The following is a 13699-nucleotide window of genomic DNA, read 5'->3' on the forward strand; positions in this document are numbered from 1 at the left end:
AAAAATTGGTCTGTTTTTGTGCTACTTACTTAACCTGGAACAAATGAAGCTAAGATGGTTGCTCGCCAAAGCACAGCCACAAGCCCGAGTATATTTGAAGATGACTTTGATGGACCATCATCCTTTTCTATCTTTGGCCTACAACATTGCGTGTCAGTTGAAAAGGCATCAGTTGGTGGGCATCGGCAGTGAAATACACTTCCGAATCGGGCACAAGATCCGATAATCGGGTTAGTGTCTTTCTGCCTTTACCCATCAACCCGTTCGGGTATTCTCTTTATGAGTAAAGGAAAATCATGGCAAGCTTGTGCTGTCATCGCTGAACGGTCGGTGGAACGTATTCGCGAGTAGGACACTCGGGGATCAGATATCGAAAGGGTAAAAAAGGTCGTCTCCACCGTAGAAATTAATATTCTCGTAGCCGACCGACTGTGCATAATAGTCGAACTGTTCATAAATGTGCTGATCGATATAAGGTCGTGCCTCCATGAAATCCGTGCTCTCTGTTGTGCTTGAGCTTTCTCCATACATCGTCATCTCAGGCTGCATTGCGACTAAACTCGTTCGGACATCTGCCTGCTCTGACATGGCCGCGATCCCCTCAATCAGAGACTGCGCAGAACCGAAGGTTGAGGAATCACCAAAGTGCCCATCGGGCAACCTCGTTCGCTGCGAAGCTGCGTTGGCTGCAGGCGATTGACTTTGAACAGTCTGTTCCCATGGATACCTTAAAGGCTTTTGCTGGTTGACATTCTCCATCTCTGCTTGGCTTCTTATATCTTCAGGACTCGATGAATTGGCAAATGTCCTCGCCACCAAATCACGAGTCCCCACATAGTGTGGTTCGCGAGCGACGTCAGCTTGGTCATTGACACTCGCTGAATCTTGCACCTTCGTTTCATCTGAGAGTGCAGTCGCTAACACCTTGACAAATTGGTTAGCGTCAATTGAGAGATCAATGAGACAATACAGCGTACCGTCACTGCAATGTGTGTGCGTTGTGAGTGGATACAATAAGGTCGAAGAGCCATCATCATAGCCCTGGCTGTATCCAGCTCGGCCTTGAGAAATGGCGCCAACGTCGATGGCTTGCAGATCAGAAGAACGTAGAGGAGTGTGAGAGCAGATGTCGAAAGCATATGTGCCACGCGCCATTGCGCACCGAATAGCAGACCATGACGCTGCATGTCTTGCGCAAGGCGGATAATATTACAGCTTGCACGAATGCCAGCTATTGCGTACTGTTGTGGTTCTTGCTCTTGATTGTGGTACTCCAGGAGGTAGTGCATGAAGGGTCGGTATAAGTAGACTTGATTATGAGCGTATGTCATACACAATTCGTAGCGCGCCCTATAGCTTGTGAGCAGTTTTGCACATGCATCGGTGTAAAATCTCCCGGTCACCCTTACCTTCGGACCCAAAGATTATCTTCATGTTTGCCCAGTATAGCACGAATAGACGGAAACCTGGTCCAGCTCCGTAGCTCGTCCTCGAACTTGAAAATAGTATGCTTCGTTACAAAATGTTTCAATAAGCCGCTTGCGTCCTTGTCTTTCTTAGTGCTCGGAGGATAGAGGCTCTTCACGATATTGTAAAGAATCTCATGAAGCTTCACATAACTCAAATGACTGGATATTGTTTCTGATGATAGGCCGTTCTCTTTTGCTTTCGACGTTAATGGATTTGAGTCGAAATCAGCGGCTACATCCTCCGGGTAGTCGATTCCTATCTCATCAGCAGGTATTGGTTTGGGTAGGCCGCACATGGAAGCCACGGTGACCAAGAGCTGCCATATGGCCCAGAAAAGCGATTTCTTGGTCTCACTAACGACTGAGCTGTCCGTCTTACCGGGCTGATGAAGGCCCATGCGCAAAGCTAATGAGAGCATGTGAGAAACATAGGTGTAGCACCGAGATAATCTACATGTGCTGATGAGAAATAAGTTCATGAAGAATATGGCCTGCATGGCGAAAAGATTATCACAAGCGTCGAGATCAATGCTGTCGCGGCAGATCTCAAAATACCTCAATCTGTTACTGTCAGTGAGTGGTCAACTCGACTTGTTTTTCTCTGGGTTGACGCACCCCTCTGCAATCGAACTTTCTGATGATTGTTCGGCGTTATTCCCAGTGTGTCTCTCGAACAGGCAGCCAACAGCCATTAGAGCGTAAAGTAGAGGAATGTGGCTTTTCTCTGTCTCTCCATAATCTTCCTTATCGAGAGAGTACAATAACCGAAAGACAGAAGCGAAAGTGGGTCGATGCAGAGCATGGTAGAGTAAGTGCGCGTCCAGAGCTCGATTGACCAGTGGCTCTGCTCTTTCATGCGGTGGGAGAGCCGCAAGTTTTATCGACAAGTTACGTTGGGGTCCCAAGAGAAACAGCCTGGGAGCTATTCGCTCTTTCACGCGCAATCTGCTTTCAAATTCGATGTTCGGCCAGTCACCAAACTCTATCTTGAGTCGTTCTATGAAAGATCGTTCTCCAGATGACCCATGGTGTCGTGCTTCCAAATGGTCACTTTGTGTAGCATCATCATGTCTGTCGATTGGTGTGGCCTGCTGAGAGGCTACATGTAGCGAAGAACCTGCAGCAGCGCCATCAACCTCGTTTGAATTTTCTTGCAGTTTGGGTCTTTTGCCTGGTCTGACGAACTTCCCGTGATCCAGGTCGGCTTGTCGTTTCCGACGCGGATGGCGGTAGATGCACTCTTGTGGTCATTAGTACATTGGAGGCCGTACCGAGCGTGTAGACATGCAATAGCCTTAGGGGCTCAAAGATCTCCTACCATGAAAGAATTGAGCGCAATGCTTGCAGGGATGTGCCCCGTCACATTTGACCTTCATCTGTCTACACAGCTCACATGCTGTGCGAACGCGATCATTGTGGCCCGCTGGCGCACGATCATCTTTCCCAGGCTTGGGAAGCTTGGGGTTTAGGTCAAAAGTATGAAACATCAGTTCAGATTTTATCTATTGAGACTAGTGTTGACACGTTGCGATCAGAGAGAGTTGTGTTGTTATTCAAGCTTTGGTAAGTGAAGTGGTTTCAAGTCAAACCGGGGTGCGGTTGGATTACTTCTTGTCAGGATGGCACATGATGGTAAGCCCTCGGTTTCAGGCCACTGTTACTTGACTTCTCAACCAATTTTCTTGGGCTCTGGATATTAAAAAAGTAAGATTACTTGTCATTCTTGAGAACAGTATGAAAAGGTGATTGGACATATATGCATAAATGATAACGCACCGAGCGAAAATGAAATTCAACCACGAGTGCTGCCGTGAGCTCTGATTCTGCATGTTGGTGGGCAAAGGTCCCGTAGTCAGCATAATGTATGTCTTTAGTACAAGCCACGTAAAAACGTCGTTCTAGGTGACAAATATCATTATCTCTATATATATAGTATCTGACGAGTAACCAACCTGTACATTCGAAGCAACCGTTTGACAAGTGCACCCAATCCTTCTATTTTTGGAACAAAATGCTGGGTAATCATACAAGAGGAAATGAAACAAAGAAAAATATATCACGCCCAATACCAAGAAGATCATCATGAACGTTTAAACTAAAAATCGAAACAGAAGCGGCCCTCGTTTATAGACATATGATTTAGGCCGCTCTCGAGTTGGCGATGTTCAAGACAAGGATGTCCGTGGCGCCAACCTTGATCAGCTCGTCCATGACGGTAGCGATCTTCTTCTTTTCGACCATGGCGCTGACAGCCACCCAGCCATCCTGATCCAGAGCAGTCACCGTCGGGGCGCGCTTGCCAGGCGTGATGCTGGAGGCGGTTGACAATTCCGCGCGAGGGATGTTGTACTGACACAGAACGTATCTCTGAGCGGCTGCAAGAGAGGGATCTGTTAATGGGGTTGTCCGGCAGCGTGGGAGTGAAATGACCTACTGATAACACCACGGATACGGGAAGCGATCAATTCGACCAGAGGATTCTGAGTGTTCCGGGACTTGACCAGAACGGATGTGCTCTCAACAACGGTATCAATGGCCTTGAGACCGGCAGCCTTCATGGTCTCACCGGATTCTATACAGAAACACGGATCAGCTATCGCATCCTCCAAGCGAGGTGATACTAGCCTGCACATACCAACCAGATCGACGATACCATCAGCCACACCCAGAGCGCAGGCAGCCTCAACACTGCCGCCGACATACTTGATCTTGGTCTTCAGGTTGCCTTCAATCTCACCCTCGAGCTTAGCGAAAAAGGCCTCGGTGAGGGCAGTGAAGCTAGTGACGACGTTGCGGCCGACCAGCTGGCGGGCGTCCGTGATTTCGCCCTTCTCAGGAACCTGAACCTGCAACTTGCAGCCGCCGAAGCCAAGGTCCATAACCTCTTCAACGCCGGAAGCCTCACCACGAGGCAGCTGCGCATCGTGCTCGGCGACCTGGTCCCGACCAGTGATACCCAGATCCACACGCCCTTCGCCCACGAAAGTTGGGATATCGGCGGCGGGGAGGAAGATAAGTGCGATCGGCAAGTTCTTTACCAGGGCGATATCCAGGCGGGTTTCGCGACGGAACTGGATGTCAGCACCGGCCAGGAGATCCAAGGTAGCTTGTTGAAGACGACCCTCTGTAATGACAAGAAGAGTATTAGCTTTAGCTGCCTTTTGCAATTGAGTTGTCTTGTGGGGATGCAACAAGCTAGCGCTCGTATGTCAAGGGAGGCATTGAGGCTTCTTAGGACGGAGGAGAGTGAGTCATGGCGGGCACTTGCTCTTAGGGACGGCGAAAAGTAGTCTTCCCTCGAGGCTGTTGTAAAATTACGGTTAACACACTTGAGATTTCATCGAAATAGTGATCTACTGTGCAGGTTTCGCGCCCCAGGCCATGTTGGGTAACCAATTGACACTTACTGGTTGACAAGATCCATTTCGGTTGACAATCAATGATGCGCGGGGTAAATCGTTCAGGTGGTAAGGAAGGTGGTTAGCGGCCTAGCAGAGGGTAATTGATAAAGATTGACGCGGCGAGAAATCTCGTAATAATGCGAGTGTAATCGCAAAGTACAGTATGCCAGCGAGAAGGCACTTTGAGAACTGGTGAGGGGAAGGGAAGAGGAAATTGGTAAAGACCGGTCAGCGACTTGGAAGCCGGGACATCATCGCGGCAGAAAAGGCAGAGACGGACCCGTGGGTCCGGAGAAATGCTCTGATGCCTGAGGCATATTGCCCCTCCCCGCCCATGCCTGATATACCAGGCCAAATACTGTATGCCTGACGGGTGAGGCAGAACTAGCCCTGAGCCCTCGTCTCTTTCCCAAAAAAGAAATGCAGCCCACACAAGCCCGCAATTCCGTTCCATTTTCACCGAACGGCTTCACTTTCTATCAACCCGGTCCCCCCTTCGCTATCTTCACCTCCATCCCGTCAGTCCTTTGCTGCCGTCAAGCCCAACGTCAAGATGGATTCCGCCAAGCAGCCTGCTAAGCTCGTCAAGGTCACCCGTGTCCTCGGCCGTACCGGTATGTTGGCGACAAAGCACTCTCCGGCAGTCGCGCGCTGCCATAACGTCCCTCGCCGCGCGGTCAACGCTGACTGCTCATTGCAATAGGTTCCCGTGGTGGTGTCACCCAGGTCCGCGTCGAGTTCATGGACGATACCTCCCGCAGCATCATCCGTAACGTCAAGGGCCCTGGTATGCGATTCTCCGTTTGATCAGTTTTCGTTGTTCGCTTGCGCTTGGCATGGCCCGAAATCTCAACCCTCCGCCAAGATATATCCCAAGAAGAAAGAGCTAGGATGGAAAGAGCAATGCGACCGGGAACCACCAGTGAAATTCGAGGCTACATTTGATGGTGGGCACGAAACTCGATGCACGAAGCTTGAATCGCGGCAGATTGGGATATTCTTGAAAGCGGGAAAGAAATTTCGGGCCACCGCCAGAGGCAACCGACAACTGTTACGTCGCAAATATGGGAGGCTAACACAAATTTCTTTCGCATCTACAGTCAAGGTCGACGACATCCTCTGCCTGCTCGAGTCCGAACGCGAGGCCCGCCGTCTCCGTTAAATCTCCTCAATCCTCCGAATTTCTTTATTTTCTTCCGTCTCGAGGCTATGCACCCTTGCTTGCGTTGGAATTGATTCTGGGGGGTCGGGAAGGCAATAAAAACATATCATGGGCTGATGCGGCATCCGGGTTGTGATGATTTGCGTTTGCTATCATTCTGTGTTCCAATATACCAGGGTTCCATAGAAGAAACAAACGAGACCAAGATCAACCTGAAATACAAAAAGGAAAAAAATTGGAAATCCACCGGACTGTTGAGATAAAACGGCCTTCACGATATCCGGCGGCCCACGAGCTGGAGTCGCCATCGGACTTATATATGATTTGCTCTGCTTTCTGCCTCAAGTTTTGGATTCGTTTGTCGGTCGCCAAATTCACTCGCGTGCTCTCCGAGCTGGCTGAAAATTACTATAACGATTTGCAAAACCATATACCCAAGGTTTCCGTGCTCGAACTAGAATCAGTCATGGAATGGCTATGCGCTTGTCTGGCTGTTCTAGATTAGATGGCTGTGAAACCTGTGACACTACGAAAAAACCGCAGGCGTAGATGCGTCCATAAAACTCTGGGAAGCTAAATGCCGTAGAATGACAAAGTCCGGAGTATTGTTAAGTTTGTACATAATGACCGTTATCTGCCAATTTTCCAGCGCTCCCTGCATCAAGGGTCATGAGCAGAGTGCTAAAACAACGCTAAGTGATGTCAACTACAGCTGCTCCGCGCTGCTCATAAGCCGGTCCATCAAGCCCTCGTCGCCACCATTGAAATCCCCCACTACCCTTTCAACTGCCGACACAAGACCTGCCACTTTCCTGCAACGGATCTTCTGCTCAAGCTCCTTACTCTTCTGGCGCGCTTGCTCTAAGAGCGGACCAGGAAGGTTGGCCAATCGCGCCACATTGAGTCCATAACTTCGATGCGCAACTCCTTCCCGCACTTCGTACAGGAATGTGATCTCCTCATCCTGGCCGGTCCCTGATTCGGTGAAGTGCATGTGCACGTTTCTTAATTCATTGGCCGGGAACGACTGGGCGAGTCCTGAGAGGTGTTGGTAGTGTGTGATGAACAACGTGAGACTTTTGATAGACCGAACCATATAGTCCAAAACCGCTTGGGCAATTGCGACACCGTCATGAGTTGACGTTCCCCGGCCTAGTTCATCGAGTATGACGAGCGATCGAGGGGTCGCTTGCTTGAGTATATCCGCCGTCTCGGAGAGCTCAACCATGAAGGTGGACTCTCCTGCTAGCATATTATCAAAAGCTCCCATGCGAGTAAACACGGCGTCAAGCATTCCAAGCTTTGCAGACACCGCAGGCACATATGACCCAATCTGTCCCATAATGGCAATCAGGGCAACCTGACGTACATAGCTGGACTTACCGCCCATGTTGGGACCAGTCACTAGGAGCGCGCGGGTCTTCTCGCTCTCCAATTTGATATCATTCGGCACGTAGCTGTCCAGCAGTAACTGCTCAACCATAGGATGGCGACCTTGCTCGACCGTGATGCACGTGGTTTCAGTATATTGAGGCTTCACATATCCAGGTTGGCCCGCGATGGTAGCAAGGGATATCAAGCAATCCAGTGTGGCTAAAGATTGTAGACAGTCACGAAAGCTTTGATATTTGGCGGCTATCTCTGCAAGAAGGGCACGGAAGGCCCTATCGCAAGCCGCAGCCAGCGCCTCTTTGTGCTGGTCTCGTTGTCGAATAAGTTGAATAACCTCGGGTGTGTGGAACCGCGACACTTTTTTAGTGCCGCTGATTTTCGCCCATGATGCAGGTACCTTCTTGATGAAGGGTGAACTATTTTCAACTTCGATAAGATAGTCAATGCCCGCAACAGACTTATACTCCACTGTCTTCTTGCCGAGCTTTTCACCGGCTACGATGCGGTGTTCTTGTAAATCATGCTCAACGCTTGCGATTCCCAATTTGTGGTCACTAATGTCATCGGTTTCTTCAGCCTCCCGAAAAAATGCATACTTATCATCATTTCTTGCTGCGTGCATGTTGATCTTGTCCAAAAATGATACAACATCATCCAGGATTGTAGGAAGAGAGGCGATAGCTTCATTTATCTCAGGCGAGTCAAATCCAGCATCTGCGGGGCTTTTGATATCCGCAAACTCCTGCGCAATCATTTGCATTGTTTGGAGTACAGTGAGGAGCTCAGGACGAGTGCACTAATTATAATTTAGTATCTCCACGAACATAATGTTGATGGGATGTGATCCAAGGACTGACCTTCCCATAGAATATCCTAATTAAGCTTTTCTCCAAGTCACTTTTGATCTTTGCAAACAGACTCTTAAGTCGCTCGACTATGACAGTCCTTCCCGCGCTTTGCAGCTCTTCAACAGCGTTGACCCTTGCTTCAAGGGTCGCTTTGTCCAGCAAAGGGCGCCCGACCCACTTCCGAAGCAATCTTTGCCCAAAACGGGTCTGTGTTCGATCAAGTGTCCAGAAGAGACTGCCTTTCGTAGTATGGTCAGTCTGATTCTGGTAAATCTCCAGACTCATAAGGGTGTTCCCATTGAGGAGCATATGCGATCGTGAAGAGAAATGTTGAAAGTATTTCGTTAGCTGGAAAACGTACTCCAGGCCGTACTCTTTCATATGGGTTATCATAGCGGACAAGCAGATAGTGATCTGCTCGGGTAGATTCACCACCTTCTGAAGCAGGCTACTCGCCTGCGCATCGTCTTCAGCATTAGCTGCCTTGATCTTTCCAGCATAGAAGCTCGAGACATGACTGTGAGACTCGGCTGCCGCGGTCTTCGATTTGGGAGCCCGTTCCACACGGGTCTTATCACCAAAGACATTCAACTTGCTACCCGACAAATGCTGAACCAGCTTCTCTGTAGCTTTGGACAAGTCTCCCACAATCAACAACTCACATGGTGCGATATGGAGTAACCTGGTTTCGATTTCCGTCCTCATGAACCCGTCTTCAAAGTCATCATAGATTATGTCTCCTGTAGCAGGCTGCACAGCGACAATGCCCACCTGGACCTTCTCATCATTACCCCAACCTTGTGCATTTGTCTCAGTGATGCAAAGCAGATATCCTGTTGCGGGAGAAGCACCACCAGATGCTGCAGGCATAGGTCCTTCTAGACCATCAACATCGTCGATGTAGGTACCTTTCGTGTACAAGCTTGTGAGTTTACGCTCAAACGGCGCGTTGCGGTTGTCGCCGGCCGCTTTCAACGCGGCCGTTTCAACCTGTCTCACAATCCCAACCTTATGGCCAGCAGCAACCAATCGCTTGACATGCACATGTAGTCGATGGACAGGTATGCTGGCAGACGCAAATCGATCGAGGTGTGCCTCTGAAGGATCTGAACGGCAAACAACATGCATTAGTGATCTTTAGTGGAGAGAAGTCAGATCATTAACTTACGCTCGTCAAATCGAAGCTTTCCCGGAATGCAAACGATTGACAACTCTTTGGCCGCGATCCTTGCGTCCTCACCGAAGAACCGAAACTTGTAGCCGACCTCCACCACCAGGACAGCATCCCTATGCTTACGCTTTATGTCGATAACCTGTCTCTCCAGCGGTGTAAGCTTACTAGCACCCTTCTTGCCAGCAGATTTGCCTTTAGAAGGAGGAGGGGGCGCTGGATCCTCATCTTCCTCCCCTTCAGCAAGGTCCTCGGCAGAAAGAGCATCAGCCGTAGGGGCAGAATGCCTGTTAATGCCTATCAAACAATCTGCACCACCCAGCCGGCGCACAAATCTCTGATGTAAGTCATCTAGTTCTTTCTGCCTCGGTTTTGCTTCCGCAGAGTTCAGGGTTTGATGTCTCCCGGTTCCTGGTGTAGAGGCGGGTGAGCTAGCGAATTTGGAGAGATCCGTCCGCTGGCTACTCTGCAACATATGAACATGTTCTTCCACGACCAAGGGGCCTTTCTGCTGGCCATTCCCTTGAGAATGAGACCCGTTCAGCCTACTTCGTTTTGGAGCCGGTGCCACTATATCATCCTCGTCCTCGTTATCATCATTCTTGTCATGTGTCAAAATATCCTGCCGAGTTCGTGTTTTTCGAGAGGGTGTCGTGCCCTCCGGACCATTGCCCGTAGGCTTCGTCTGTCGATCGACGTTGTTGGCCGAACCGTGTTGAAGGGGCTGTGACTTCTTGGTAAAAAAGCTCGCGAGGGTCGACTGTTTGTGCTTCGAATTCTGGGAAGAGGAAGGTGATGAGGAAGGTAGAGGCATCTTTCCTCCGTTCTTTTCCAAAGCTTGTCAGTCTTTGTGGGATTTGATATGGACTTGGAGCCACTCAGGCGAGGGAAGACAAGGCGATTTCGTGGACCATCGATCTCAGCGAAATTGGCGATGGGACCGACTTGGTGGAGTCATGAGCTGGGATAATACCTCACAGCCTTTTGCAGTGTCGGAATTGGCTATGCTTTCTGATCACTCACTCTTGTCGCTTTCAGATTCCGTCATCGCATGCAGGTCCACACAAAGCTTCTGAAAGGCCGCCTCGGCGAAGCTAGTGCCGCTTTAACCTTCAAGAGCTCGACGCGTGGCCAACGCGCCTTCGTGTCTCGAGACGAAGAGTGATTAACTAACTAGTTCCAAACTTAGTTAGTTAACTTACACTAATTTAGCTTATATAATCCATCACTGACACTAACGTAATCAACGGTCGGGCGGGACACACGGTCAGGCGGGCCATCTGGTAATACTAGACAAAAGGTACTTTTTTAAACACAATATATCTCAACCAGCAAAGTCTAGAAGGATTAAATTTATTCTGTATAGATTTTAAATCATATTAAAATTATTTATATATCTTTCAAAAATTAGTATAGATATATTTATCAACTTATTATATTATAATATCTGTATTTTATTTATATTATATAAGAATTTGATCTAACTATATATATAAATAGTTTGAAAATTCTAAAAAAATTATAGGACATCTATTGTTATATATATAATCTATATACAATATTAGAACTTCTTAAAAGTAGTATTGGTTGATATATAATAGAATTAAAAAGTCATCTTTTATATGGGATACCAGGGTGGCCCGCCTGACCGTGTGTCCCGCCCGACCGTTGAGACACATTTGGCACAGTGAAAGCAATTCTTGACACCTGCGATTTACACCTGTCAACAATGTTTTTTCGAGTATACTTCTTTTGGCTGCTGCTAATACACACTACAGTCCTATAAATTTGGGCGCGAAAGCTCAACGGCCAAGGTAATAAATATGATGTTAACAATCAGCCTCCATGCAGTGATTGTCTTTGACGGCAAATGGGTAATGTATGATTTAAGGACGCTATAAAATCTTGGGTGGCATTCCGAAAGCAGCGATTCCTTCCATCGCCTGCCGCCGGACGGGGAGTTGCGGACATCATCCCGGAGATACAGTCAGGGCCGCAGTAGTGGCAGACGTAGTCAATCAATAAGAGCTCCCAGTCAGGTAGAGCCGTTCAAATTCCCCTTCCTCGCTTTCTGAGATTGTGTCTTCTGGCGAATTGTGCCGTGCCTTGTATTCACCTCCCGCCTGTCTCGCCTGTAAGTCCATGTTACACAAATTAGTTTCTTCAATGGGCAGTCTGCTCAGCGAGACTGATAAAGGATTATGTTGATATCCTGTAGGACTGTCGTGACTCCCAAATGGGCTCAGTCCGGCAGACTGAGCATTCTGGTAGAAGAGCTGTGGTGGATAGCCGATGTCGTTGGCTAGATGTTGCTTCACAGGAGGGGAATGCCAACCGACAAGAGGGTCAATGCGACCGCAGACATTGAAGAGAGGTTCCATGTTCTCCTTGTTCATAGCATCATCATCAATGGCTCTTCCAGTTGGAGAAAAAACATGAGAAATAGAGCGGGATGCACAGATGTCAGCACGAGCCGTGTATTCGTGTAGCAGGAAGATAGGATGAGAAACAGCAGATGTTGAAAAAGGCAAGCCATCACTCGTATGCTGGCTTTTCGAGCTGTAATGCTGCTGCCCCAGCTCGTCACGGTAAACAGAGAACTCGTTACGGTCCTTGAATCCGCTTCTTCTCTTCAAAGGAGCATGTTTAGTTTGACCGGTTGTGCAGTTAGTCTGGTGAGTGGAAGCCTCAGAAGCCAGGGGATCGTGGTGTTCTTGAGCAGCACTCTGGGTCAGAGGTTCGGCAACATAGGTGACATTTTGCCTCCCGATCTTCTTATTTCTCTTCTTGTTTGATCCGACTTGGCGACGATGAATGTTAGCATCAAGTTGGGAGAGGACTCTCTTAGGCCGGCTGACTCGTCTTTTCGGTATAGGCGTTTCCCCCTTGAGCGGGCTACTATCCTCGACATTGCCAGATATCATGCGTTGCTTTCGTAAAATTCCGGTCGGAGAGAAAACAAGTTCGGTGGGCTCAACACACTGGGAGGTCTTTTCCATCATCTTCAGGATGCTCTCATCCTTTTTCTGGTTGCGTCGACGCCTCATCTGTTCCGTGGCAGAGTCGAAGATGTCCATGCCGGGCCACAGAACACCCTTCAGCCTAGCTATTTCATCTGCTCTCTCCTTGTCGAGTAGGCTAGAATGGAGGCAATCAGTGCTCTCAGTATCGTCCAGAAAAGGATCGATGCTGTATCCACTTGGCAATGAATCTAGACCGGTATTGATTTCGCCCTCTTTCGCATTCGTCCAGTACGGCATAAGAGCGAAGCTATCGTCGTCTGCATCTGCGTTGCCTCTGGGCTCGTGTTTCCAGAGCCCCAGTTCGCAATTTCCAGGGTCAAATCCATGTGTTGTATGAGTGTAAGGCGGACATGTGCGAATGGAAGGGTCAGCCTGTGCGTCATAAGACATTGAAGAGGATAATCCGGCATGCGGGAGTCCCGACGGTTGTTCAACATAGCCATCAGCGAGACGTGGGTCTATATAGTCCGGAAACGAGTCATGGGGCGAGGGAAGAACAGACAGAGGCAGGTCCGGTGTCTCGCTTCTAAATTCAGCCTGAATTATAGACTTGGCCGATGTCTTCTTCTTTCGAGCCTCCTTTGAGGACATTCGATCCGAAAGCAACCTCGCGAGATTGTTGGCCTTATACCAGTGGTCGTATTCGTCCAGTAGGTCAACTGCCTGCTGCTCTTGATGGCTGCGTACTTGAAGCTTGAAATAATGGGAGAGGTGGGCTTTTGATGCGACGTGGGTCAACAGATGCGAAACATCGCTGAATGTGGGACGCTTGGGGCAGATGTTGCATAAAAGAGCAGCTGCATCCATGGTAAAGAGATTCGAAAAAATAAGAACTTGGATTGGTACGAGGCTGTCAAGGGAAGCCACAAAGGGATCACTCCAGAGGAGTGCTTGCATGGATAGGAGCCGATCAATGTGCTCGAATAGAGACCGATATAGAAAGACTGGACATGACAGGATAGTGTGGGAAGGTCAAGTCCACCAATACGTGGATGGGAGACAGCACTGGCACACAGCATGAGGACCTTCCCTACCGGCGTTGACATTCGTGCCTGCCGTCCATTGTTAACATCTTAGCCGAGAACAATTAAAGAAGGAACCAGCGCGCGACAGATGAGGGAAGATGATGGGTTACTTAGTTCTGTTGGTACTGAAGAGTACCTTTAGTAAGGTCACAACGGCTGGTAGGTCGTACCGTACCGTGTCGTTCCTCGCACCTCTGGAGCCAGGTAC

At 49.0% G+C, this 13699-nt stretch overlaps 5 protein-coding genes across 5 annotated transcripts; 1 reads left to right on the plus strand and 4 right to left on the minus strand.

Moving 5' to 3' along the window:
* Positions 1-177: 177 nt before the first annotated feature.
* BP01DRAFT_103029 (Zn(II)2Cys6 transcription factor) lies at positions 178-3027 on the minus strand. The gene is made up of 5 exons (XM_025570255.1): positions 2788-3027; positions 2085-2709; positions 1410-2030; positions 978-1350; positions 178-924 (listed from the first exon to the last, which is right to left on the minus strand). The coding sequence occupies exons 1-5, from the start codon at positions 2954-2956 to the stop codon at positions 364-366; spliced, it is 2349 nt and encodes a 782-aa protein (XP_025429354.1). The 5' UTR covers positions 2957-3027; the 3' UTR covers positions 178-363.
* Positions 3028-3391: 364 nt separating this feature from the next.
* On the minus strand, positions 3392-5096 carry BP01DRAFT_358627 (ATP phosphoribosyltransferase). Its single transcript, XM_025575478.1, has 5 exons — positions 4877-5096; positions 4738-4772; positions 4105-4593; positions 3904-4041; positions 3392-3844 (listed from the first exon to the last, which is right to left on the minus strand). Exons 1-5 carry the CDS (start codon positions 4891-4893, stop codon positions 3609-3611), a joined length of 915 nt encoding a protein of 304 aa, XP_025429355.1. The 5' UTR covers positions 4894-5096; the 3' UTR covers positions 3392-3608.
* Positions 5097-5423: 327 nt separating this feature from the next.
* BP01DRAFT_301257 (40S ribosomal protein eS28) lies at positions 5424-5677 on the plus strand (the record flags this gene model as incomplete). Its single annotated transcript, XM_025572022.1, has 2 exons — positions 5424-5484; positions 5574-5677. The coding sequence occupies 2 exons, from the start codon at positions 5424-5426 to the stop codon at positions 5675-5677; spliced, it is 165 nt and encodes a 54-aa protein (XP_025429356.1).
* A 960-nt stretch (positions 5678-6637) lies between these two features.
* Positions 6638-10526, minus strand: msh3 (mismatch repair protein MSH3). The gene is made up of 3 exons (XM_025570256.1): positions 9441-10526; positions 8282-9378; positions 6638-8220 (listed from the first exon to the last, which is right to left on the minus strand). The coding sequence occupies exons 1-3, from the start codon at positions 10255-10257 to the stop codon at positions 6739-6741; spliced, it is 3396 nt and encodes a 1131-aa protein (XP_025429357.1). The 5' UTR covers positions 10258-10526; the 3' UTR covers positions 6638-6738.
* Positions 10527-11461: 935 nt separating this feature from the next.
* Positions 11462-13273, minus strand: BP01DRAFT_344883 (uncharacterized protein; the record flags this gene model as incomplete). Its single annotated transcript, XM_025573575.1, has 2 exons — positions 11462-12838; positions 12902-13273. The coding sequence occupies 2 exons, from the start codon at positions 13271-13273 to the stop codon at positions 11462-11464; spliced, it is 1749 nt and encodes a 582-aa protein (XP_025429358.1).
* Positions 13274-13699: the final 426 nt, after the last annotated feature.

This window comes from Aspergillus saccharolyticus (genome assembly GCF_003184585.1).
Source record: "Aspergillus saccharolyticus JOP 1030-1 unplaced genomic scaffold BP01scaffold_27, whole genome shotgun sequence".
Classification (NCBI taxonomy): domain Eukaryota; kingdom Fungi; phylum Ascomycota; class Eurotiomycetes; order Eurotiales; family Aspergillaceae; genus Aspergillus; species Aspergillus saccharolyticus.

Coding starts and splice junctions, on each gene's coding strand:
- BP01DRAFT_103029 (XM_025570255.1), bottom strand. CDS start 2,956: ATGTTTCATACTTTTGACCTAAACCCCAAGCTTCCCAAGCCTGGGAAA. Junction 2,710..2,787: donor TTGCGCTCAATTCTTTCATG/GTAGGAGATCTT, acceptor AATGACCACAAG/AGTGCATCTACCGCCATCCG. Junction 2,031..2,084: donor GAAAGTTCGATTGCAGAGGG/GTGCGTCAACCC, acceptor TGACAGTAACAG/ATTGAGGTATTTTGAGATCT.
- BP01DRAFT_358627 (XM_025575478.1), bottom strand. Junction 4,042..4,104: donor TGGTATCGTCGATCTGGTTG/GTATGTGCAGGC, acceptor GTTTCTGTATAG/AATCCGGTGAGACCATGAAG. Junction 3,845..3,903: donor CCGTATCCGTGGTGTTATCA/GTAGGTCATTTC, acceptor CCTCTCTTGCAG/CCGCTCAGAGATACGTTCTG.
- msh3 (XM_025570256.1), bottom strand. CDS start 10,257: ATGCCTCTACCTTCCTCATCACCTTCCTCTTCCCAGAATTCGAAGCAC. Junction 9,379..9,440: donor AAAGCTTCGATTTGACGAGC/GTAAGTTAATGA, acceptor TTTGCCGTTCAG/ATCCTTCAGAGGCACACCTC. Junction 8,221..8,281: donor TTAGGATATTCTATGGGAAG/GTCAGTCCTTGG, acceptor AATTATAATTAG/TGCACTCGTCCTGAGCTCCT.